Source organism: Lytechinus variegatus, chromosome 1 (genome assembly GCF_018143015.1).
Source record: "Lytechinus variegatus isolate NC3 chromosome 1, Lvar_3.0, whole genome shotgun sequence".
NCBI lineage: Eukaryota > Metazoa > Echinodermata > Echinoidea > Temnopleuroida > Toxopneustidae > Lytechinus > Lytechinus variegatus.
In genome coordinates this window covers 12,629,027-12,655,652 of record NC_054740.1, presented here as the reverse complement: position 1 = coordinate 12,655,652, position 26,626 = coordinate 12,629,027, and the positions used below count along the sequence as shown (strand labels likewise).

At 36.1% G+C, this 26,626-nt stretch overlaps 1 protein-coding gene across 2 annotated transcripts; it reads right to left on the bottom strand.

Annotated features, from left to right (window-relative positions):
- On the bottom strand, positions 1-26,626 carry LOC121431364 (pleiotropic regulator 1-like). 2 transcript variants are annotated; one of them, XM_041629018.1, is made up of 13 exons: positions 26,492-26,626; positions 18,955-19,058; positions 16,357-16,493; positions 14,390-14,446; positions 13,804-13,897; positions 13,059-13,146; positions 12,160-12,372; positions 11,197-11,334; positions 4,723-4,917; positions 3,436-3,554; positions 2,508-2,647; positions 1,571-1,764; positions 1-783 (listed from the first exon to the last, which is right to left on the bottom strand). In XM_041629018.1, exons 1-13 carry the CDS (start codon positions 26,495-26,497, stop codon positions 724-726), a joined length of 1,545 nt encoding a protein of 514 aa, XP_041484952.1. In that variant the 5' UTR covers positions 26,498-26,626; the 3' UTR covers positions 1-723. The 2 variants fall into 2 exon arrangements, with proteins under 2 accessions (XP_041484952.1, XP_041484878.1); XM_041628944.1 differs by lacking the exon at positions 26,492-26,626 and adding an exon at positions 19,667-19,708.

Sequence of the window (26,626 nt, the reverse complement as noted above, 5' to 3'; positions counted from 1 at the left end):
TATTGTTATTATGTTCTCATTTGCTCAAGATGCATGTCTTTATGGAATTTGAAAAAATAAATCAAATCAAATCAACCATTTCCTATCAAAATTAGATTTCTATACCTGGGGGCCCGTTTCATGAAGAGTTCCAACTGTTGTAACTTTGCTATTATGGCAACTACCATGGTAACCTCGATTCTGATTGGCTGCTGAGCCCTGTTGCCATGGTAGTTGCCAGTATGGCAAAGTTACAACAGCTGTAACTCTTTAAGAAACGGGCCCCTGGGCTCTATTTCATAAAAGTTACTATGACGGTAACTTTGCCTCACAATGGTAACTTCCCTGAATTCCTTGATCCTGATTGGCTGATTAGCATCGTTTCCATGGTAGTTACCATTGGATGGCAAAGTTATTATAATAGTAACTTTTATTCAACGGGACCGATAGCTCTAACAGTGTAAATCATCATGATCAACTACCCGGTATATATGTCAACTTCAGGTAATGTAACTGATGTACACATTTGGCTTGCCATATCAAAGTCACTGTAGGTTTGTGCCTAACTCTACTGACAGCATCAATCGGCATGTCATATCTCTGTCGTTCATTTGTGCCTAACTCTGAAGACAGCATCAATCGGCATGTCATATTTCGGGTCACTGATTCGTGCCTAATTCTACAAGCAGCATTCTCTCAAGCAACCACTGTTCAAAGAAGTAACTACTTCCCGTCCTCTTCTCTTTAATATTTCTTCTTTTTCATGATCTCTGGCTTCCAGTTTAGAGGATGTGTTTCTTCCGTCTGAAAAAAATTAACAGGAGTTTAAAAAAGTGAATAACAGGATTTATGAAAATAGATGAAGGACAGACATGAATATATTTATGATGCGAAATATAACAACAGAATAACAGGTGTGGGACCTTTACCCCTTTTTCTCTAATTTAAATTCTTAGATCTTAGAAAGGTAACCCAAGATTGACGAGATTCTTTGGCCATACAATGTTTTGACCATTAAAAAAAAGTAATGAAGAACAGTTATTTTTTTGACTGGTGAGAAGCATAAAACAGGCAAGACTAAGAAAGCATACAGTTTTTGTCCTTGTGAAGATGAATTGGACACTATACTCAGTCAGGTTCAGATTAGGAAATTTTACATGGGGTCTGACCCTATCTTAACGGGGCTTTTTCGGACCAGTATATACCTGGTATATACGTCACCATCTCGACCACTGATTGCGCAAATTTGGTCTCAAAAGATGCGCAAGACTTGAAAGCGAAAAGTCTGCGAGCGGCACGGTCAAAAACTGCGCGCGACGGCGTAGTGACAAAATCTGTCAAATTGACCCCTCCCCCTGTTTAATAAGGGTTAAGGAGAAATCAAGGACTGGTCGCTTGAAAGGGTTAATTTTTGAATTTACCAATTATTTTGATGAAAATAAACATGATTTAAACACATTTAAAGAGCTTATCGCATGAAAGAGTACATCTTTAAAGTTGCCAATTTCATTTTTATAAGTTTTTAACATCAAAAAGAAAAAAAATATGAATGTCTGCGTCTCTGATTTTACCATCAATCCCTTACACTCACCGCTTCTTCATCTTCCTTGTAGATCTTGATGGTTTTGTCGCCCTCTGCAGTCAGCAGACGACTTCCGCTGTGGTCAAAGGTCATGGCAAAGATCCCAGCATCGCTGTCAAGCGACCCAGGCTGGGTGGGGGCCTGGGTCCGCTGGAAGTTGAAACCAGATCTCCAGTCCCAGAAATGAAGGGAACCATTGTCTCCTGTAAAAGTAAAAGGGTTCAACATGATTGAATTAAAACAAGGAAAAAGCAATTCATAGGGTCAAAGGGTGAAATCGAAAATAGCTATGAGGAAATTGCTTGAGGATAATGCTGAAATCACATTTCCCCTAAAAACAGCCGTTTTATTCATTTTTATTCAAACCATCTATATGTAGCTGGTACAAAAAATGTTAAAACGGACCGTTTTCGACTCGCGTTCGGCCATCATAGAGCAAATGTGACTGAAATGTAAAGGATGTAGAGGTGTTATGGCCCGTGAATAGGTTTTAAGACTCTGAACCACACAGAACGGGGTTCAGATCTCACCGCAGCACCGCGTCCTTGGCATGGCATTTATCTACATTAGCCATTCGTTACGCTACTGCTTGATATATACTTATCACACAATTGGAAATAAATTGATTTTTATTTTGTAAAATATGACTGTTACCTGAGACCAGTTTCATAAATTTTGGCAACTACCATGGCAACAGGACTCAGCAGCCAATCACAATCAAGGTTACCATTGCAGTTGACATAATGGCAACGTTACATCAGTTGTAAATCTTCATGAAACGGGGCCCCTGATCTCCATTATAAAAGCAGGCATAATGAGTTAATATCAAAAAGAGTACATTTCAAAACATTGCATTCTGGATAAGGATGCAGGGTCCATGTGAGGCAGTTCAGGGCTCAAGATGGTGCTGTTTAATGTAGTGTGACATATAGTGGCTTTAACCTACCTCCAGATACAAGAACATTATCTGAGTTGACGGCCAGGCAATTAACGATGGCGTTGTGCCCTCCTAGGTTCTGCATGAAATTTCCTTCTGGGAACTTCCATTGCTTGATGTTATCAGGAGAGGCTGATGCCATCATATACCTGTGGAAATAACAAAAAAAACCTTTATATGACTTTGTAACAAATGATCAGACAGTCAGACATATAAGAACCCCCATTTTTCTCTAGTTTTACGTCACTTCATAAACTGACCAAGTCATGGTCATTTGAGAGCATTACAGACTGTCAAAAATTCAAGAAATCAGGGACAAAAAATTTCATGAAAGTCCCACATATAGGGGGTTGTACATACATGTTTTAGGAATTTCCCCTGTGGAAATAACAAAAAAAAACAACAACACATTCTATGACCTTGGAACAAATGGTCAGACATATAAGAAATGATTGATGTAAAAATAACTGTGTCGTACAAGGACAAGAAAGACTAGTGCCTGTCAGACCAAGGAACATGTGTATGAATCTACCCAGAGCAGAAGACTGAAGCCTGCTTTGTGTGCTAATGTGTCCCTTCCCTGTTATTAAAAGGATGGTCCGGGCTGAAAATATTTATATCTAAATAAATAGAGTAAAATTCACAAAACAAAACACTGGATTGGATACCAGATAACAAAATTATTGAATTTTTTAGTTTAGCAATATTTTGGGAAAACACTGAACTGTATGTATGTATGTATAAGAGTACGGGGAACCAAGGAGATGTCTCCCCAGCAAATCCCCAATCAGTCATATTGGATAATAATAATAATAATAAGAGTAATAATACATAGGATTTACATGCATACAGCGCAGTTTACTTTTCACCTCCCAGGCACAGGAGACACCAAACAAATAATAATAATAACAATTACAAGCCTTTATAACATGCTTACAGTTTTGGATGTAGTACTACTGATCTCACGCTTTTCTTGTGGTTGGTTAGAGTCGCCCTAGATTTGCCCGCTGCCAGGTCCCACAGCCTGATTGTTGAATCATGGCTACCACTGACAATCTGAAACAATGTAAATAAAAAAATAATAATATGGTCCATTTAGATAGGCAGCTACTATAATTGCACATACTCTACTGCGCTTGATACTTGATCTCATATAGTACCCTGGCTGAAGCTGAGCTGCAAAGTAGGTGCTAAAAGCATTCAAGGAATACATCTGACCAGGTACCCATTCACCTCACCTGGGTTGAGTGCAGCACAATGTGGGTAAATTTCTTGCTGAAGGAAAAAACGCCATGGCTGGGATTCGAACCCACGTCCCTCTGATTGAAAGACGAGTGTCGTAACCACTAGACCACAACGCCTCCACTATATCACACAGCTCAAAACTTGCTCAAGCTCTTAAGGATCACATTTCAAGAGAAATATACAGAGAGAGAGAAGGGCAGAGGGGATAGGGCTTCCTGGGCCCCGTCTTACAAAGAGTTGCGATCGATCCGATCAACCTCAACTACGGACGGCCAGCAACATCAACATCTAACATGCATGTCAATTCAAAATATTTTCTAGTTACTATGTATATTCATACATTTGTTTTCTTGAGAATTCAGTGCGATTCTCTTTGTTCACAAAGCACACTGTGCAAATTTCCAGTAGAAAAAAATAATGACATGGATGGATATAAATGAGGTTGATCGGATCCATCGTACCTCTTTGTAAGACTAAGCACTGATCTCATAGCAAGGTCCTTACTGATAAAATTATCCAAATGGGTGTATCCTATTGGGTAAATTCATTTCAGTTTATTTGTGGGGATTCCATGGCTTCTTCTCTGTCAACCACAAGTTCTGAAGATACTTTTCTTTATAGAAATATTTACCAAACCCCAAATTAAAGACTGGGTGGACCAGACCTTGAAATTTTCCATAACTTGACAACACAAATCTTTTTCTGCTCAGATCTAACAATTTTTATAACATCTCATGTATAATTTGGCATAGTTTTTTTCAATTGAAAAAAAAAATGGTTGCATTCACAGTTCTAGGTTGTAAAATATTCTAATGCATTTTGAACAATACTCAACAAAGTACTGAAAAACTGATTGAATTATGTGATTGGTAGGTAATGGAGTCTTCAAATAAGGCTGAAATAAGAATGTACCAAATAAAAAATATGAAAAATAGATACATGATAAAACAATAAAATGTAGAGATACAGTAAAATGTACCTGAGGTTCTGCACTCTGGCACTTGACCGATGCCACTGTATTGGTGTGACCGGTCAGTGTGTGGACACAGGCTTTTGACCGCATGTCCCATATTCTGATGGTAGCGTCACGTCCACACGTAGCCAGGATATCGATTGTCGGATGAAGGTCAAGGGCATAGCAGGCACTGAGATGACCGTGGTAGTGTCTTATCACCTGTTGCCATAAATGAGAAGGAAATGGGAAATTATCAAGGGGGAAATATTCAAACATGCCAAGTCTCATGTATTAAGGCCACTGCACACCTTACGACTGTTTGCGATGCGATTTTGTAACAAATCGCATTTATTCACTTTCTGAAAATGTGAATGGAACATATCATTTTATTTGAGGTTAAAGTTAATTGAAAGAATACTAATATAACCATTTTGAAAGATTAAAAACCTTTATTTTGGAGTAAAGGCCAAATTAGTTTCAAATCGTAGCCAATCGTACGACTGATATGACGTGATTACGACTAAAAATTAAATTTGCTTTTATTCTAAAAAAAAGGATGATAGCATAGTCACAGATTTGAACATAGGTATTCGTAAAATGATTTAGAACATTACACAGGAAGATATTCCAAGTCTCAACATTAGCATCAAATTCTACTACATTTTATTCTGAAATCGGGTCTCAGACCAATCGCAAGGTGTGCGGTTGCCTTTAGGCATGAGACTCCCGCATTAGAGACTCTTGCTCATCCCCCAAATCTCTTTCTCATGCCAATATCCCAGCCTATCCCCATATATGTTTATAATACAAAATGCCTAGTTATCTCATACTGTGTTAAGGTTCCCTGCCTAAAATCTCACCCATTGCTGATCTTTGAACTTGTCATCTCTGCCTTTTTTAATGAGTTCTTGGAATATGGTAATTATTATTATCATTATTATTATTTATTAGGCATTTCAAAATATATGAATTACTAGTATAGTACATTGCAAATTACATAAACAATAGGATATATGTGACGTTATACAAAGGACCTGGAATAGAGATGAAGGGGCTGCCTGGGTTTGGAAAAGGTTAACTAAGTTACCATGACCCACAGGTCTTCCTTCCCACACCCCTTTACCTCCATCCAGGTCATTATAAGAATATAAAAAGAAACATATGAATTAAAAGTATACAACTGAAACTGGCAACAGTGTAAATGTCAATATATATGTCCAGTAGAACTCACTTCAAGTTGAATGTTTTGGACCCCAGAAAAAGTGATTGACTTAGGTGAATTTCTGCCAATTAACTTGGTCAATTTTCAACCCATAGATAGAATTACTATACCTGTATGTCTATGAAGAATAATCGCCTCTTCATCATTCAAGTTATAGAAGGTCAGAATATGAGAGTTCTACTATTTTTTTTTTTTTTGGGGGGGACGTAGCCGTTACATTGTCTGATGCACAGCCAACATTCTTTGGAAGAGCTTAAGTAGTATGCACTCACATATATTGGTAGTATGGGGATGTGCTGCTTTGATGACCCCCTTTTTCTGACCTAATTTTCAGTTCTCTAGATACTCCAAATGACAAAAGTTCAGTTCAGAAACCGCCCAGCCCCGCTCGCACGACCCCCGTTATGAGACATGTCAGTTCCCCAGCCCTGCCAAATTTGTCAAGCGTGAGCGCCGCATGTGGGAGATGCACGCACGGCTTCGCAACTCCCTCCAGATAACTACATGTAGTAGCCGCACCATGCATGGCTAGCGCATGCACAGAGCTGGCGTGCACCGTACCTACAGCGCCGCGATCCCGTTCCGTAGACCCTGTTTTTCACACTGTGGGGTATATATTTAGTTTCCAAGACCCCCTACTTACCCTTTTAGTCAGTTCCTTAGACCCCCATTTCAGAGTTACGTGAGGCACACCCAATCAAAAAATCATTTGAGTGCCACCCCCCCCCCAGCTCTATCTACTTAAGTTGAGATCACAGAAATCTGCTTGATCTAGAAGAGGTACATATGTATGACACACATTTTGAAAAGTCTGGCCTAAAAAAATTGTTTTGTTCTTTAATAGGCAAGTATGTGACATGTGGAAGCTCAACTTAGGCTCAGTTACCCATATTTAGTTAACTTTCTTTCACTAGCTGCCAGAAGGCCCATTTAAAGGACAAGTCCACCCCAACAAAAACTTGATTTGAATAAAAAGAGAAAAATTCAACAAGCATAGCACTGAAAATTTCATCAAAATCGGATGTAAAATAAGAAAGTTATGACATTTCAAAATTTTGCTTCATTTCACAAAAACAGTTATATGAACGAGCCAGCTACATCCAAATGAGAGAGTCGATGATGTCATTCACTCACTATTTCTTTTGTTTTTTATTGTTTGAAATATGAAATATTTTGATTTTCTCGTCATTGTCATGTGAAATGAAGTTTCATTCCTCCCTGAACACGTGGAATTCCATTATTTTAACATTTTGTGCTTCAGGCAAGGAGGTCCTAATCGTCAAATTCGAAAAAATTGAAATATTGTATAATTCAAACGATAAAAAACAAAAGAAATAGTGAGTGAGTGACATCATCAACTCTCTCATTTGGATGTAACTGGCTCGTTCATATAACTATTTTGTTAAAGTAAGCGAAACTTTGAAATGGCATAACTTTCTTATTTTACATCCGATTTTGATGAAATCTTCAGCATTGTGCTTGTCTGATTTTTCTCTATTGATTCAAATCAACATTTTTCTGGGGTGGACTTGACCTTTAATAAAACTAATTATGTTACATGATTTGCAATAACAGTTATAAGCTACTGAAATCATTTGATTTGATTGGCTAATATGGACTTTGATATAGATATTTATATAATATTGACTGACCTTGAAGGGAACATCAAATACATTGCCCACAACAAAATCACATATGCCCGACCCTTTAGACGAGGGCGATATGGTTCTTTTAAGGACAAAATATTTGATGTTTACTGTAAGGAGAACCAGTCAATATCCAAATCACACATCTAGAGCGAAATCTTGAAAATTTATATATTCTACTATTTCAGAATGTGATTCTATTTCTTTCATGTTGAGCAGGCTGTGTCTCTAGGCATTACCAACTTGACGTATGTCTCCAGTATTCGTCTCATCTTGTTTGACATTATGACATATATTGTGCTGAGCAGATCAATATGGTGCGTATCTCTTTTGATGCGTCCTCAGATGCCCGAATGTGAGACCAGGAATGATACAAAGGTATATTTGCGTCATCTCAGCAAAAAGAAAGAGGAATATACAAATAAGATATCTTTCCCTTCCCGATATTTATGAAATCTAGGGCAATACCATTTTGAAAATTATCTATCTACTTAAGTTGAAATCACAGAAATCTGCTTGATCTAGAAGAGGTACATATGTATGACACACATTTTGAAAAGTCTGGCCTAAAAAAATTGTTTTGTTCTTTAATAGGCAAGTATGTGACATGTGGAAGCTCAACTTAGGCTCAGTTACCCATATTTAGTTAACTTTCTTTCACTAGCTGCCAGAAGGCCCATTTAAAGGACAAGTCCACCCCAACAAAAACTTGATTTGAATAAAAAGAGAAAAATTCAACAAGCATAGCACTGAAAATTTCATCAAAATCGGATGTAAAATAAGAAAGTTATGACATTTCAAAATTTTGCTTCATTTCACAAAAACAGTTATATGAACGAGCCAGCTACATCCAAATGAGAGAGTCGATGATGTCATTCACTCACTATTTCTTTTGTTTTTTATTGTTTGAAATATGAAATATTTTGATTTTCTCGTCATTGTCATGTGAAATGAAGTTTCATTCCTCCCTGAACACGTGGAATTCCATTATTTTAACATTTTGTGCTTCAGGCAAGGAGGTCCTAATCGTCAAATTCGAAAAAATTGAAATATTGTATAATTCAAACGATAAAAAACAAAAGAAATAGTGAGTGAGTGACATCATCAACTCTCTCATTTGGATGTAACTGGCTCGTTCATATAACTATTTTGTTAAAATAAGCGAAACTTTGAAATGGCATAACTTTCTTATTTTACATCCGATTTTGATGAAATCTTCAGCATTGTGCTTGTCTGATTTTTCTCTATTGATTCAAATCAACATTTTTCTGGGGTGGACTTGACCTTTAATAAAACTAATTATGTTACATGATTTGCAATAACAGTTATAAGCTACTGAAATCATTTGATTTGATTGGCTAATATGGACTTTGATATAGATATTTATATAATATTGACTGACCTTGAAGGGAACATCAAATACATTGCCCACAACAAAATCACATATGCCCGACCCTTTAGACGAGGGCGATATGGTTCTTTTAAGGACAAAATATTTGATGTTTACTGTAAGAAGAACCAGTCAATATCCAAATCACACATCTAGAGCGAAATCTTGAAAATTTATATATTCTACTATTTCAGAATGTGATTCTATTTCTTTCATGTTGAGCAGGCTGTGTCTCTAGGCATTACCAACTTGACGTATGTCTCCAGTATTCGTCTCATCTTGTTTGACATTATGACATATATTGTGCTGAGCAGATCAATATGGTGCGTATCTCTTTTGATGCGTCCTCAGATGCCCGAATGTGAGACCAGGAATGATACAAAGGTATATTTGCGTCATCTCAGCAAAAAGACAGAGGAATATACAAATAAGATATCTTTCCCTTCCCGATATTTATGAAATCTAGGGCAATACCATTTTGAAAATTATCTATCTACTTAAGTTGAAATCACAGAAATCTGCTTGATCTAGAAGAGGTACATATGTATGACACACATTTTGAAAAGTCTGGCCTAAAAAAATTGTTTTGTTCTTTAATAGGCAAGTATGTGACATGTGGAAGCTCAACTTAGGCTCAGTTACCCATATTTAGTTAACTTTCTTTCACTAGCTGCCAGAAGGCCCATTTAAAGGACAAGTCCACCCCAACAAAAACTTGATTTGAATAAAAAGAGAAAAATTCAACAAGCATAGCACTGAAAATTTCATCAAAATCGGATGTAAAATAAGAAAGTTATGACATTTCAAAATTTTGCTTCATTTCACAAAAACAGTTATATGAACGAGCCAGCTACATCCAAATGAGAGAGTCGATGATGTCATTCACTCACTATTTCTTTTGTTTTTTATTGTTTGAAATATGAAATATTTTGATTTTCTCGTCATTGTCATGTGAAATGAAGTTTCATTCCTCCCTGAACACGTGGAATTCCATTATTTTAACATTTTGTGCTTCAGGCAAGGAGGTCCTAATCGTCAAATTCGAAAAAATTGAAATATTGTATAATTCAAACGATAAAAAACAAAAGAAATAGTGAGTGAGTGACATCATCAACTCTCTCATTTGGATGTAACTGGCTCGTTCATATAACTATTTTGTTAAAATAAGCGAAACTTTGAAATGGCATAACTTTCTTATTTTACATCCGATTTTGATGAAATCTTCAGCATTGTGCTTGTCTGATTTTTCTCTATTGATTCAAATCAACATTTTTCTGGGGTGGACTTGACCTTTAATAAAACTAATTATGTTACATGATTTGCAATAACAGTTATAAGCTACTGAAATCATTTGATTTGATTGGCTAATATGGACTTTGATATAGATATTTATATAATATTGACTGACCTTGAAGGGAACATCAAATACATTGCCCACAACAAAATCACATATGCCCGACCCTTTAGACGAGGGCGATATGGTTCTTTTAAGGACAAAATATTTGATGTTTACTGTAAGAAGAACCAGTCAATATCCAAATCACACATCTAGAGCGAAATCTTGAAAATTTATATATTCTACTATTTCAGAATGTGATTCTATTTCTTTCATGTTGAGCAGGCTGTGTCTCTAGGCATTACCAACTTGACGTATGTCTCCAGTATTCGTCTCATCTTGTTTGACATTATGACATATATTGTGCTGAGCAGATCAATATGGTGCGTATCTCTTTTGATGCGTCCTCAGATGCCCGAATGTGAGACCAGGAATGATACAAAGGTATATTTGCGTCATCTCAGCAAAAAGACAGAGGAATATACAAATAAGATATCTTTCCCTTCCCGATATTTATGAAATCTAGGGCAATACCATTTTGAAAATTACAAGCTCACATGTCTGATACGGGAAATAATGTGCATTATTATAAGAAGTCTTTACAGTATCCTGCAGAAGTTTTCTACAACCCCCTTCTATGGCATACATAAATATCAAGCACTCGATCCTGAACTCACTTACAGAATAGCATGTTAATAACTTTAAGCATATGTGTTCACATATGGTATTACATGAATACCTATGAAAGGCTGATTTTTTGCCCCCTATCTGTAGTTTTTTTTTTCAGCACTGAAGTCTTACTTTGTGGATGCCCATTCATGTTTCGTATACCTGTCATATTTCCATAACAAATACAGAATTTCGTAAACAGTTGGCAGCTCTGCTAATGAAAAGGCTGACCTACCTTGTTCTGTTCAAGATCCCAGCATTTGACCATCTTGTCCTCACCACAAGAGAAGAGGTAGGGTTGACGAGGGCTCACTGCAAGACCACGTACAGCACTCACATGACCGGTCAACGATAGCTTCAGCTGGCCGCTCGCCTAAAGGAAGTTAACAGATATAGAGAACAAAAAAAGTGTCGCTAAGGCAAGCACATAATACGCCCGCCTGTAATGCGGAAAATGGAGTTTTATTGGTCAAGCAAGAAAAGTGGAAGGTGGCGACTTCATCTTTGACCCTCTGACCTAAATATCAATATAATTCCTGGGATCTATGCTAGTATCATAAACACAAAATTATATGAACCTAAGTTAAACCAAAGTTATCGTCTTAACAAGGACTTCAGAAGGGTAAGATGAAAACCTGTCACTGTTAAATTGACCTTTGACCTTTTGACCTCAAAATCAATAAGCTTCCTGGGATAAATTACTAGTATCATACACACCAAACTACATGAGCTTGGGTTAGGTTCAACTGAAGTTATCGCGTTTACGAGGAAAAGTTAACGTATGGACGGACAGACAGACAGATGGACAACGAGCGTGATACCATATTACGTCCCGTAGGATCTGCGTATAAAAAGTTAATTCTGTTTCCTCTTATTTAATAATGTTCATTAAAATTCATGAAATGGAATATAATGGATATGAAGTCTTTGAAATGCTTTGAGGAGACTCTTTTTTTCTGTAGTTGCCTCAACATCTGCCATGAATAATATTCAAGGATTAAAATCCATATTCTACTTTACAACAGAAAAATGACATTAGAATTTACTGCATAATTGCTTGTTGCGCAAAAAAAGTAGCTTTTCAAAGGAAAAAGAAAGTAGTTGCAGGAAACAATTATTTAATGGGGGGGGGGGTGATGGCAGAGAGGGGTAAGAGAAGGATGGGGTAGAAAATGGAGGGGAATCTTAGAAGACTTACCAGATCCCAGATCTTGATGACCCTGTCTCCTGCCCCAGTGACAAACCATTGATTGCCTGGTTCCACAGCTATGCTCCGAACCCATCCAAGATGGCCGCTGATCACTCGGTACAACTTCCAAGGAGGATGCCACTTTGGTCTGGGCATTGTGGGAGCTTTTCTCGCAACAAGGGCTTGCGAGTTCTTGGTTCCCGAGGAAATTGCCACCAAGGCCTGTTTAAAAGAAAAAGCAAATAATCACTTTTCAACAAATAAAGCTACGTACCAGACCAACTATCTAACCAAGGCCTTAAAGAGAAATGCCAGTAGTTGCAGTAAACATTGATTTCATGCGAAAGTCTGTAAAACCAGGCTTAAATGTCAGGATATCATCGAGGAACTTGGTCTGGTACAGTTACATAAACTGAACTTTGTGAAATCTTGAAATCTACGCTGAAAAATGTTCATACTGAAGATCACCAACACAGATAAGCACACGTGGGACAGTGTATTATTATTGCTGGAATAAAGACCCGACGGAAGTAACTGAATCCACGCTTATTTTGCTTATTTCTCAGCAATTACACAATTTCTTCCAGAATCCTTTGGCACATATTTTTTATTCAACCGAACAGACACTTGGGTGGTCATTATATTAGATTCTGTAAAAAGTCATTTTGAGGTCGTTACCAGAGTTGGAATTTATCCTTAAACTTTCAATATTTTTAGAACAATGTCACTTTTCTATCCGGCAAATCTCTATATTTCAACACAAATGAAAAGGGGAAAAACAAAAAGTACCAAAAATATACAATTGAAGCCATTGAATACAAAGTCTGTGGCCTCAGACTGCTTCAACCGTACACTGATTCCTATATACCCCTTTCAAACTTTATTGAGCAGGGGTATGAATATCTTACCCTTGACCCTGGGGGTTGTATTCTCTCTGGAATGCCAGCTTTCCTTTGAATGTCTTCAACTCCATGTGCTGTTCTTGAAGCTTGAATCCTAGGGGGTTAAATCAAATGAAACAATGAGTACTGGACAATGAATACTGGACTATGGATTCCCTTCAAGTTCTCCACTACGACTCTGATGTAAAAATGAATTAACATGGTTGACAAACCATATATTTTTTTCATTGCAACACATCTGCTAAAAGATGCAGCCTTGTGAATTTTTCAGCAAAGAAATGGTTAATTAATAAAAACAAATGATTTTCCTTCCACTTTCTAGCAAAGTAGTATGGCAGTATATTCAACAATATTTATTCACCATGAACCATACAGATAGATCCCATCAAATATAAATTTGACCCCCTTCAGATCTTGACGGCCAATTGCCCAATCGCCTAAAAAATTTGCAGGTGCATAAAGTCGGATGTACATGTAAACTACAAGGCTGTAAGGTAAACAAAGTAATGCAAATAAGTGTATGAAATCATGTTTTTGCATTTAGGTCAATTCATGTAGTAAGAAGTGTTATTTTTCAGTGAAAATATGAATCGCAACAATTTACCAAATGTATCAAAAAAACTATGCCAAAACAGAATGGAAGTGGTAAGATAGAACAAAATAGTATAGTGTTCATACAAAACAAGACATCAAGTTGAAGAAGGGGAAAAGGCAAGTGCTGTCAAAAGGACAGTACAGAAAGATTACTTACTGCGCTTCTGAAGGTGGAAGCCCCCTCATCACCTGCTGTATCCCACCCTCACTAAGATTGGGTTGTCTTGCATTCTGCTCAGATAATGGTACTCCTTTTTTAAAACAAATACATATATTTTGTTAGAAAGGGAATAACTTTTGATGGATCTGCATTACAAAGGTTCCAAGTGTGAACATATTTTTATGCAGAAATGTGAGCAAACTGAACATAACCTTAAAAAAGGTTGAACATGACCTCATACCATTTGACCTTTTGACCCCTATATGACCTTTTACCTTATCATTATTATAGGGTCACATGTGGTATTACCTAAGGATCATATGTACCAAGTACGAACATAATTAATGCAGAAATAAAGAAATGGGAGAAGATGAACAACAACTTTAACATTTTCGAACAGACTAACTGGAAAAATGATTAGTAGGTCTCTGCTGAAATTTGTCAAGCAAAACAAAATGTTAATTGAACCCATCTTGTTCGTACACGTAATTGTCACCAGCATTACAATGAACGGGTCACACATTAGATTGGATAGATAGATTCATTGTTGCAAATTTTAATGAGAAATAGGAAAGACCCTAACCTGGAGCGTTTGGATACGGATGCCCAGGCTGAATATGAGCTGGGATCTCCTCATAACCTGAATCAATGATTGAAAGAAACAAAGATGAGTCATATTTTCATATGGTGAAAGAAGAAGCAAAAGCCTACGGTTGTTAGTAACAATGCAATGTTAAATGATGAACATATTAATTGGACCTGCTGCAAGAGTTCATAAAATAAAACCAAATATATTTTTACACTAATTTGTGTACTTATTAAAAATGTTATCACTATCTAAAAGCAGCATTGCCACTATGATCATTTAGAGTTTGCAGTAGATGACTTCCACCTTTTCCCCCCTACAGATGTTCATTGCATTAAAAAACAAGTGGAATGCCTCTGGCCGTCTCACCTGCATCACGCGGTTCAATATAGCAGCAGTGCTGACTTTGAAAACTACTCTAACTCGCACAAGATGTTCAGTGATACATGGTTACTCTTATGTCCACTCTTTATGAACTAGACCAATAAACTTACAGAGATATGATGGTTATTCAACAAAAAAACCCAACATGGCCAAAGTTCATTGGCCTTACATGACCTTTGACCTTGATCATGTGACCTGAAACTCGCACAGGATGTTCAGTGTTACTTGATTACTCTAATGTCCAAGTTTAACGAACTAGACCAATAAACTTTCAAAGTTATGATGGTAATTCAACAGATACCCCCAATTCGGCCAAAGTTCATTGACCCTAAATGACCTTTGACCTTAATCATGAGACCTGAAACTTGCACAAAATGTTCAGTGATGCTTGATTACTATTATGTCCATGTTTCATGAATCAGATCCATAAACTTTCAAAGTTATGATGGGAATTCAACAGATACCCCCAATTCGGCCAAAGTTCATTGACCCTAAATGACCTTTGACCTTGGTCATGTGACATAAAACTCACGCAAGATGTTCAGTGATAATTGATTAATCTTATGTCCAAGTTTCATGAACTAGGTCCATATATTTTCTGACTTATGATGACATTTCAAAAACTTAACCTCGTGTTAAGATTTCAATGTTGATTCCTCTAACATTGTCTAAGATCATTGACCCTAAATGACCTTTGACCTTGGTCATGTGACATGAAACTCTAAAAGGATGTTCAGTAATACTTGATTAACCTTATGGCCAAGTTTCATGAACTAGGTCCATATACTTTCTAAGTTATGATGTCATTTCAAAAACTTAACCTCAGGTTAAGATTTGATGTTGACGCCGCTGCGGCCGCCGTCGGAAAAGCGGCGCCTATAGTCTCACTCTGCTATGCAGGTGAGACAAAAACTCATTAGTAAATTCTTCATCTAGAATCAGGCAAAAATATTGTTTTTAATAAAAAGCAGCTGTTCCTCAGTCTCCACATATGTAGATTATGCTTATGAAGAACTATTATTACACTTTCACAAAGTACATGTATACAGTATTAGCATTGCAATGGCATTATTATACAAGTGATGAAGGAAATAAATACCACAATGCATTGTAAAATTGATAGATTTATGTATTGACTTCAAGTTTAGTCACTAATTCAGAAAAAATAAAGGAAAGAAATTTCTACTAATTCGTATAGTGAAGAAATAACAGGATTTTTCACATAAAACGAATCAGACCTTAATCATACAGTGTAATTGAGTGAGTTAGTGACTCAAATAAATTTCAGCTAATTTGTCTTTATTGATTATATTTTTTACGAAGCTGCCATCATTATCAAGCATAAACGCTCACGATGGTGTTCTCCTGCATTTGTTTAAACTGCCATTGTTTAATGAAAAATACTTTTTTTTTAAAAGATATTATTGAACCAATGATCATACTGTAACTATCTTATAAATTTGTTGTATTTATTTGTACATATTACCTTGTAAACTTATATCTGATATATTCCGACCAACCAAAAATACATTGTTCATAATGCCTAAATTGTAATACAATCAAGTCATCCAGTTATTCACCTTGTTCATACTCCTGGCTCCCTTCTCTAATTTCTCTGTGTGATAGTTCAGCTATTCTCTGGTGTCCTGTGCTAGCTGTAAGATTCTGTATCATTCCGTACTGATCTTTAACTTTGCAGGCAACCTTAACCTTATCTCTGTTAGCACACACAAAGTAAAGGATATATACTGTATATATATATATATAATGTGAGTAACAAAAATTAGATCACAAATCCCCAATTAGAAAAAAGTAAGTCAGGAACACATAGTCATTATATATATGGCTTGAAATCTTGAGTGTCTTCTCCCAAATAATTTGATACCATATTTACGGGGTATGCTTGACTGATCAGGAGATATTATTGGCAGTGATGTAAATTCTGATTTGTGCTAAAGTAAGGCATAAATGCAATGAATGAACTGCAGAAGCCAATTAGATCATAATCCTGTACATGACTAAAAATATTTGCAAATCCCTTTACAATGAAATTAACTTGAGAATCGATACCAACAATTGTTTATAATACAATTATAATGTAAATTACTGAAGAAGTGTTTTGACACCATTGACATCTGGATTCGATCATTGCAGTCATACCTTACTTTGGCGTAAATCAAGATTTACATCACTGCAAAAAATACCCCTCTGATCATCCAAACATTAACACATACCCCATAAATATGATATCAAGTTATTTGAGAGAACATACCCTATCAGGCCATATGATTTCATGACATATTTTCCCCTTAAATGGGGGATTTGTGAGGTGTCCAGTTTTTCTTCTCACACTGTATATGGAAATATTTGGCATGGAACGTGACAAAACAATTTGATTACAAAACATGCAAACTGTGCATGAAAAACAGAGTTCAGAGAGAGTATGATTGGGGGTGGGGTGAGTGTGTGAAAAAAAAGTGAGAAACACAGCAGGAATAATTTGTTCATGGGAAATATAATAGGGAAAACAAAGGAAAGTATCGATAAGAAAGAACATCAATTGACTTCCTTTTATTTTAAAACAAGCTCTACTCTATCACTGATAATATACTATGAAGAAATATATAATTAGTCATCAGGGAAGAATCTCTTTACAGACCCAAAATAGTAAGGTCTTTAAAAAGCAAAAAAATTAAAATAAAATAAATAAAAATTTGAAATTTGCCTATCCGAAAGAATTATTTGCTCTTCTCCATACAATAAAAATTTGAAGTTGAATAAACGACAGGTTGCAAGAGTGTTTTTTTTTTACCCATTTTTGGGGTCTGCTTGAAAGTTTTACTGAGATTGTGCAATCACATGCATATCTCATGATTGAGTATATTCCAACTATTCCAATTGTTAAAATCACTCCTTATTCTTATAAGCTCTCACTGAATGTCTTCTGCATTCAATCAAGTACTTGTGTGGGTTATTGATCATAATCAATATTGAAAAGATACATTTTTATATAGCTCAAGGATTTTTTTTTCAAGCTCAATTAAAATCTAAAACCCATAATAGGCCAACCCTCATTATTTGACGGTTAATAATCATTTTCACGGTCTAAAAGGTTCCCAAATTAGTTTATGATGTGTGCTTCTAATTCCATCAAATACAAATTGGTCTACTATTGAAAAAATTATTTCATCCTTTAAAAAAACAAGGCAAAAGCAATTTTGTGTCTCGCCCACTTATGAAAAATAACCAGAAATATTGTGATTTGCGAGGGCACGCAAGAGAATTATATTGAAACTTCATTGTGAAATGACTGGGATGGAATAACACTTGTCATAAGAGCCTTGCATGTAAACTTTAATGTTGACCTGAAAATGACCTTTGACCTTACCATGTGACCTCCGACAGCAGCATAACATGCAGGTCGCCTAAGTACATCTACCATCCAAGTTTTGTTGCAAAGTAACTTACGGTTGCAGAGTTAGGTGTCATAAGAGTCTTGCATGTAAAATTTAACGTTGACCTGAAATGACCTTTGACCTTACCATGTGACCTCCGACTGCAGCATAACATGCAAGTCTCCTGAGTACATCTACCATCCAAGTTTGGTTGAAAAATGACATATGGTTGCGGAGTTAGGTGTCATAAGAGAGTCTTGCATGTAAACTCTAACGTTGACCTGAAAATGACCTTTGACCATACCAAGTGACCTCCGACTGCAGCATAACATGCAGGTCCCCCAAGTCCATCTACCATCCAAGTTTGGTTGAAAAGCGACTTACGGTTGTGGAGTTAGGTGTCATAAGAGAGTCTTGCATGTAAACTTTAACGTTGACCTGAAAATTACCTCCGACTGCAGCATAACATGCAGGTCCCCAAGTCCATCTACCATCCAAGTTTGGTTGAAAAGCGACTCACGGTTGTGGAGATAGGTGTCATAAGAGAGTCTTGCATGTAAAATTTAACGTTGACCTGAAAATGACCTTTGACCTTACCATGTGACCTCCGACTGTAGCATAATGTGCAGGTCCCCCAAGTCCATCTACCATCCAAGTTTGGTTGAAAAGCGACTTACGGTTGTGGAGTTATGTGTCAAGGTTTGTGACGGACGGACAACATTTGGATCCCTAAGCCGCCTTCACCTCTAGTGGGAGAGACAAAAATTGATGTTTGATACTTACGCATGAGCATCTCTGTTGGGAGGATGGGCATTGTCAGCTATGAACATGTCATGTGACCTCTTGAGTGATCGAAACACCAGGGTGTGAACAGACTGCTTACTGACCTGAAAGTTAAAGAAAACATTAAAATTTTACCCTGAATTCATGTGAATTCAGCCTTTGGCTACTTATCAGATTTCATCATAATTAAAAATTATCTATTAAACAAATAATAAGGTTTATAAGTGCAATGGAGAGAGTGCTTCATGAGGTGAAGATGAATGATTCATTCGACTTAATATTCATTTCATCTTTCACCGAATGAAGTATTTTGTCCATTGAATGATTGAAAAGAACATTCATTACCGGTATTTAATTTATATATATGACACCTAAGAATACCTCCTTTTTTCATTTCAGATTTATGACTTCTGATGCAAAATATGCTAATGCAGTGCGAGCTCAGTCTATTGATTGTTGTGTATATACATGTACAACATGCGCTGCAAACACAAGTGTTTTTACTTGTGACGCCTGCGGTCTCGGTGTGCGCGTGCAATTGGCAAAATCGATGACGTCATTGTAAAATGGGCTGAATGATCAATATCAAACAACCAATCAAATAATGAGGATCTACTATCTACATGTAGGTGTCATATAAAGGCCTATACTTGGTTGGCATTATCATTTCCAATATCAGTCCTAAACTTTCCAATCCATGTACAGTACATACATGTACAATATGACTAGAGTTGGCCATTCCGGAACCATGAGAACAGCATCCATATGACGTGATCAGAATCCACTTTAATATCCGATTCCTGTGATCTGACAAAACAAATGACAGCCGCAAAACTCTTGCAAATAAATCTGAAAGTAGGCCTACTGTTGGTATCCTTTCTGTTTAAGCTTTCTACCACATTCAAATTCAAACTTGTGTTAATATCAATCAATGAAAATGGGATTATCATGATGCATTCTTAAATTTTCTTTGAGCAGCCGATCAGAGAAAACGTGAATGAAATTACTCCCCGCCCCCCATCGGGGAAAGCTTGATCCACATCTGTATACATGTACATGTACATGCATACACATGTAAATTCAATATGAAATATAAAGTGTGCCCCTACCTCATTCCGAAAAGCTGGCTATGATGGCTGCAGATGGCTTTTTGCCCCACCCCAGCCAAAAATGGGGTCTTTATCACCCCTATTCTGGGCCAAACACTCAACCCCCCATGCAGAGTGATTTTTTTTTAGGTTTATAAGTGGTAGGCCCAAACATTTAATCAAGAATGGATCTTTTAGTAGACATTTTGAACTTGGACAAAACAAAATAAAAGTGCATGACCAACAAGCCCATATTGTTAACTTCTATGATAATAATTCTGCTCTTATATTTTATTTGTTTGATGTTCAGTAATCTGTATTTTTTAGTTGTTCTTATTAACATGTTCAGTTTGGTACTTGTACCTTTGTATCATGTACATTTATTTATGTTTAAACCGGATAAATAAAATGAAGAAAGCCAAGTAAAAAAAGAAAGTAGTTGATCGCCCTTGCGCGCATCTATTTTGGCTGCTGCATGAAATTTTTTACTATTTTCAAATATTGGCTAAAAATATCAAAAAGTGATGTTTCTCGTCTGCACCCACATCCCTTTTTGATTGCCGCATCAATTTTCTTGATATTTACTATTTTTATAGCTGTTGAAAAGCGGAAAAAATATCACACGATTGGTGAGCGTTTTGCTCTCATGTGCTCTGGGATCTCTCTTGCAACTATTTTGCAAAGTCCAATATCGCCGTAACTGCGATGAAGAAAAAAAATTCTGATTTGGTTTTTGATTGGTAATTTTGAAGACACACATGTACGATCATAATAGTGAGAAAATAAAGTTCGCAAACTCGGATAAATCACAGATTTCTTCATTTGCAGGGGGCACTTGCACCCCCCAAAAAAATCCTGTAGGAACAAAATACTATTTTTCCAAAATGGGAAATTCCCTTGTTTTTTTCCAAAATGAAATGTGCCATTTTTCGAAATGAAAAAACTTTTTTAAAGTATACATTTAGATTTGAAAATACCAATTTTGTTTATTCTTATCAGTTATTGTTTAGTATTAAGGTAATCAACGTTTCTGGTTATAAAAAGGTTTAGAATATCCAGTTTTCAGGCTGGAATATCTTTTTAACTCGCGCTTCGCACTCGCATTATTCAATGTATTGTATTCCTATTCATGAGTCACTAAACGCAGTCCTTAAAGGAAAACTTGTCTACCCCCCAAAAAAGTTGATTCGAATAAAAAGTGAAAATTCCAACAAGCATAACACTGAAAATTTCATCAAAAACGGATGTGAAATAAGAAAGTTATGACATTTAAAGGTTTCGCTTAATTTCACAAAACAGTTATGCAAATTAGAAGACTGATGATCTCACTTGCTCACTATTTCCTTTGTATTTTATTATGTGAAATAATTTATTCAAATTTTCTCCCTGTTGTGTGAAACAAGTAATTCCTTCCTGAACATGTGCAATTAGCATTGTTTAATGCTATATGGTTCAATCAAGTTGGTCCTTATCATCAAATCTGTAAAAAATGAAATATTGTATAATTCAAACAATAAAAACAATCCCAGTACAACAATACACTAGACGGTGGACTGTACTGTTTCCAGAAGAAAAAAAAGAATAGTGATGGACATCATCGACCGACTCACCTACACTACAGTGTAGTTGTGAATATCACTGTTGAGTGAAAAATAAGCGAAACTTTAAAATGTCATTAACTTTCTTGTTTTATAATATGATTTTGATGAAATAATGCTCGTTTGATTTTTCTCTTTTCATTTAAATCAAATCAACATTTTTCTGGGGTGGACATGACCTATAAGTACAGGTTCCTTTTCTGGTCAGTATATTTCAGCTCGCACTTCGTGCTGATGTTAATTCTTCAGTTAGATTTATTGCACATCTTTTTTATTGCAAAAACTGCTCAAACAATTTTTTTTGTTTTCGGATTAATGAACGTTGAGGTATAGGCCACTCATTCAATGAACAAATTACGTCATGCACGTTTTGAAAATTAGGAACCTTTGGAATAATGTATCTTCAGAATTACGAAGTGTAACCCTTTCTCATTTCACTTAGCTGCTAGATTTAGTAGTTCAGACATGTCCACCATCTTTCACTGTCTTTCAAATTCAATTCATTCTTCAGCTTCATTCCATTCCTTCTTTCCTTTCTTTTTTCCCCTTTCTTCCTTCTTTTGGCCTTATCGTCATCCAAGTCACTGGGGACAAACTTGAGACACACCTCAAATATCAGCAATCTTTCAATAGAATCCACGGTTGGAAGATTTTCAAAAGAAATCTATTGTTCGCGATGCGAAACGGTGCGAAACTTCTCACTGAGCGGGGACTTCCTTCCACCACACGTTTTCCCATTGACACAATAACAACTGACTCGGACACTTTTTCAAACGACAAAAATAGTCTCTTTCTTTTCACTCTTGTGGCGGTATATTCTTCCAAGTTGATGAAACAATGATCAAAACACTAAATAAGACAAATTTAATAACACTAAAAACACTATTTAACTGTCTAAATACTCCTCGTGATCGGAGTCCCCTTCCCGTGTTGAGTTCGTCTAATTTCCCATAGGAGGGGACTTGGATAACGAGGAGTACTATTAGTCGTTATCCAAGTCCCCTCCTATGGGAAATAGGACGAACTCAACACGGGAAGGGGACTCCGATCACGAGGAGTATTTAGACAGTTAAATAGTGTTTTTAATGTGATTTTCATTGATTTTAATGATTCTTATTATCGAAAATATTCATTAATCATGTCTATTAAACTGTCTAAAAGTGGCAGAGTGGTTTTGAAGAGGAGGGAAATGAGGGGTAGATGAATATCAACGGGTTAATTGCCGTTTTGTATTTTTAGGAGAGGGGACTTGGATCACGAGTAATACTACTCCTCGTTATCCAAGTCCCCTCCTATGGGAAATTGGACGAACTCAACACGGGAAGGGGACTCCGATCACGAGGAGTATTTAGACAGTTAAATAGTGTTTTTAATGTGATTTTCATTGATTTTAATGATTCTTATTATCGAAAATATTCATTAATCATGTCTATTAAACTGTCTAAAAGTGGCAGAGTGGTTTTGAAGAGGAGGGAAATGAGGGGTAGATGAATATCAACGGGTTAATTGCCGTTTTGTATTTTTAGGAGAGGGGACTTGGATCACGAGTAATACTACTCCTCGTTATCCAAGTCCCCTCCTATGGGAAATTGGACGAACTCAACACGGGAAGGGGACTCCGATCACGAGGAGTATTTAGACAGTTAAATAGTGTTTTTAATGTGATTTTCATTGATTTTAATGATTCTTATTATCGAAAATATTCATTAATCATGTCTATTAAACTGTCTAAAAGTGGCAGAGGGGTTTTGAAGAGGAGGGAAATGAGGGGTAGATGAATATCAACGGGTTAATTGCCGTTTTGTATTTTTAGGAGAGGGGACTTGGATCACGAGTAATAGTACTCCTCGTTATCCAAGTCCCCTCCTATGGGAAATTGGACGAACTTAACACGGGAAGGGGACTCCGATCACGAGGAGTATTTAGACAGTTAAATAGTGTTTTTAAAGTGATTTTCATTGATTTTAATGATTCTTATTATCGAAAATATTCATTAATCATGTCTATTAAACTGTCTAAAAGTGGCAGAGTGGTTTTGAAGAGGAGGGAAATGAGGGGTAGATGAATATCAACGGGTTAATTGCCGTTTTGTATTTTTAGGAGAGGGGACTTGGATCACGAGTAATAGTACTCCTCGTTATCCAAGTCCCCTCCTATGGGAAATTGGACGAACTTAACACGGGAAGGGGACTTGGATCACGAGGAGTATTTAGACAGTTAAATAGTGTTTTTAAAGTGATTTTCATTGATTTTAATGATTCTTATTATCGAAAATATTCATTAATCATGTCTATTAAACTGTCTAAAAGTGGCAGAGTGGTTTTGAAGAGGAGGGAAATGAGGGGTAGATGAATTTCAACGGGTTAATTGCCGTTTTGTATTTTTTAGGAGAGGGGACTTGGATCACGAGGAGTAGTATATACTGTTTTAATTCAATTCTTTAGACAGTTAAATAGTGTCTTTAATGTGATTTTCATTGATTTTAATGATTCTTTTTATCGAAAATATTTATTAATCATCTCTAGGAAACTGTCTAAAAGTGGCAGAGTGGTTTTGAAGAGGAGGGAAATGAGGGGTAGATGAATATCAACGGGTTAATTGCCGTTTTGTATTTTTAGGAGAGGGGACTTGGATCACGAGGAGTAGTATATACTGTTTTAATTCAATTCTTTAGACAGTTAAATAGTGTCTTTAATGTGATTTTCATTAATGATTCTTATTATCGAAAATATTTATTAATCATCTCTAGGAAACTGTCTAAAAGTGGCAGAGTGGTTTTGAAGAGGAGGGAAATGAGGGGTAGATGAATATCAACGGGTTAATTGCCGTTTTGTATTTTTAGGAGAGGGGACTTGGATCACGAGGAGTAGTATATACTGTTTTAATTCAATTCTTTAGACAGTTAAATAGTGTCTTTAATGTGATTTTCATTGATATTATCGAAAATATTTATTAATCATCTCTAGGAAACTGTCTAAAAGTGGCAGAGTGGTTTTGAAGAGGAGGGAAATGAGGGGTAGATGAATATCAACGGGTTAATTGCCGTTTTGTATTTTTAGGAGAGGGGACTTGGATCACGAGGAGTAGTATATACTGTTTTAATTCAATTCTTTAGACAGTTAAATAGTGTCTTTAATGTGATTTTCATTGATTTTAATGATTCTTATTATCGAAAATATTTATTAATCATCGGCTAGGAAACTGTCTAAAAGTGGCAGAGTGGTTTTGAAGAGGAGGGAAATGAGGGGTAGATGAATATCAACGGTTTAATTGCCGTTTTGAATTTTTAGGAGAGGGGACTTGGATCACGAGGAGTAGTATATATACTGTTTTAATTCAATTCTATTGATCTTAATAATTCATCATCGAAAATAGGAAACAAGTGACACAGTGGTTTAATTCGGATGAAGAGGGACTTGAATCACGAGGAGTAATTATAGACCGACATTCTAATTACGTACCTTACGAAATAAAGCAATGGAGACAGTTAAGAGAGAGATATGCATTTTGATTTATTTAGTAAAATCGTGATAGACGAAATAAAGCATAATCATGACAAACATAATGAGATTTATTCATAGTATAATTAAAAAGTACGACGAAATAAAGCCTATATATACTGAAAAGAAGTAGATGCAATTTTGATTTATTTAGTAAATTAGGGATAAACGAAATAAAGCAATGTCTGCAGAAGAGGGATACTCGGGACCGATTTATTTAGTAAAAATGTAAACGAAATAAAGCAAATTTCATAGTGTGGGAAACATAAGAAGATGAATATACTCTTGATTTATGTATATGAAAAGTACTAATTTACGAAATAAATCAATGGAGATTGAAAAGATGATTCAATCCTGATTTATTTAGTAAATTAGGAATCAACGAAATAAAGCTATTGAGACTGTTCGAGGGATATACTTGGGGCCGATTTTAGTAAAAATGAAAACGAAATAAAGCAAATTTCATAGTGTGGGAAACATAAGAAGATGAATATACTCTTGATTTATGTATATGAAAAGTACTAATTTACGAAATAAAGCAATGGAGATTGAAAAGATGATTCAATCCTGATTTATTTAGTAAATTAGGAATCAACGAAATAAAGCAATTGAGACTGTTCGAGGGATATACTTGGGGCCGATTTTAGTAAAAATGAAAACGAAATAAAGCAAATTTCATAGTGTGGGAAACATAAAAAGATGAATATAATCATGATTTATTTATATGAAAAGTATAATTTACCAACTAAAGCAACAGAGATTGAAAAGAAGTATATAGATGCAATTCGATCTGATTTATAACGCCAATAAAGTGAACTTGAGATAGACCAAAAATTGTAGAGCGCGCGTACGCGGCGCTCTACAATCTTTGGTGGAGACTGAAAAGAGACAAGTCACACACAACTACGATGGAGGTTGGTAGAAACAGGTAGGACATGTTTTACGTTGTGAAAAATTGTCCGTGGATCCGAGTCACCGGGGACTTGGATCACGATAATGCCCTTCTTTTTTATCTTTATTTCTTTATTTCAACTTTGCCATGATAATAATCAACACTTTTAAATTGTGGACATCAATGACAATGGAACTGCCACCAACCGCAGCTCTCTCTCTCCTGTGTTCTTCCTCCGCTAAGCTTATCCCCCTATAAAATAAAGGTCGGAGATTTCTGCAGCGCGAAGAAACACCAACTGTGACCAAGTCCAAGAAGTGTGTGTACACCATCACACAAGAAACGTAATGTGTGGGACTGATAATCAAAACGATTAATTTCCATCGTGAATTCGTGTGAATCAAAATATGAATATTGCTTGAATTATTTTCAGGTGAAAGAAAAATCACATTGACTTACCTCCATCGTGATGAATATTATTGAAACTGGGTAATATTCGAGTAGATTCAAGTAGATTCAAGTCCAGATCTAGTTTCACTTCGCTTCTCGCATTCTATAAATAATGAAGCTATCAGTCTATTATAATCCCTCGAC

What these genes read in the sequence shown, in the direction of transcription:
- LOC121431364 (XM_041628944.1), bottom strand. Translation starts at nt 19,693, where the DNA reads ATGGCCAACTCTAGTCATATTGTACAT. An exon ending in TACAACCCCCAGGGTCAAGG is followed by an intron (nt 12,373 to 13,058) that starts GTAAGATATTCA and finishes TCTTTTAAACAG; the next exon opens with GCCTTGGTGGCAATTTCCTC. An exon ending in GCCAGAGTGCAGAACCTCAG is followed by an intron (nt 3,555 to 4,722) that starts GTACATTTTACT and finishes ACATTGTTTCAG; the next exon opens with ATTGTCAGTGGTAGCCATGA.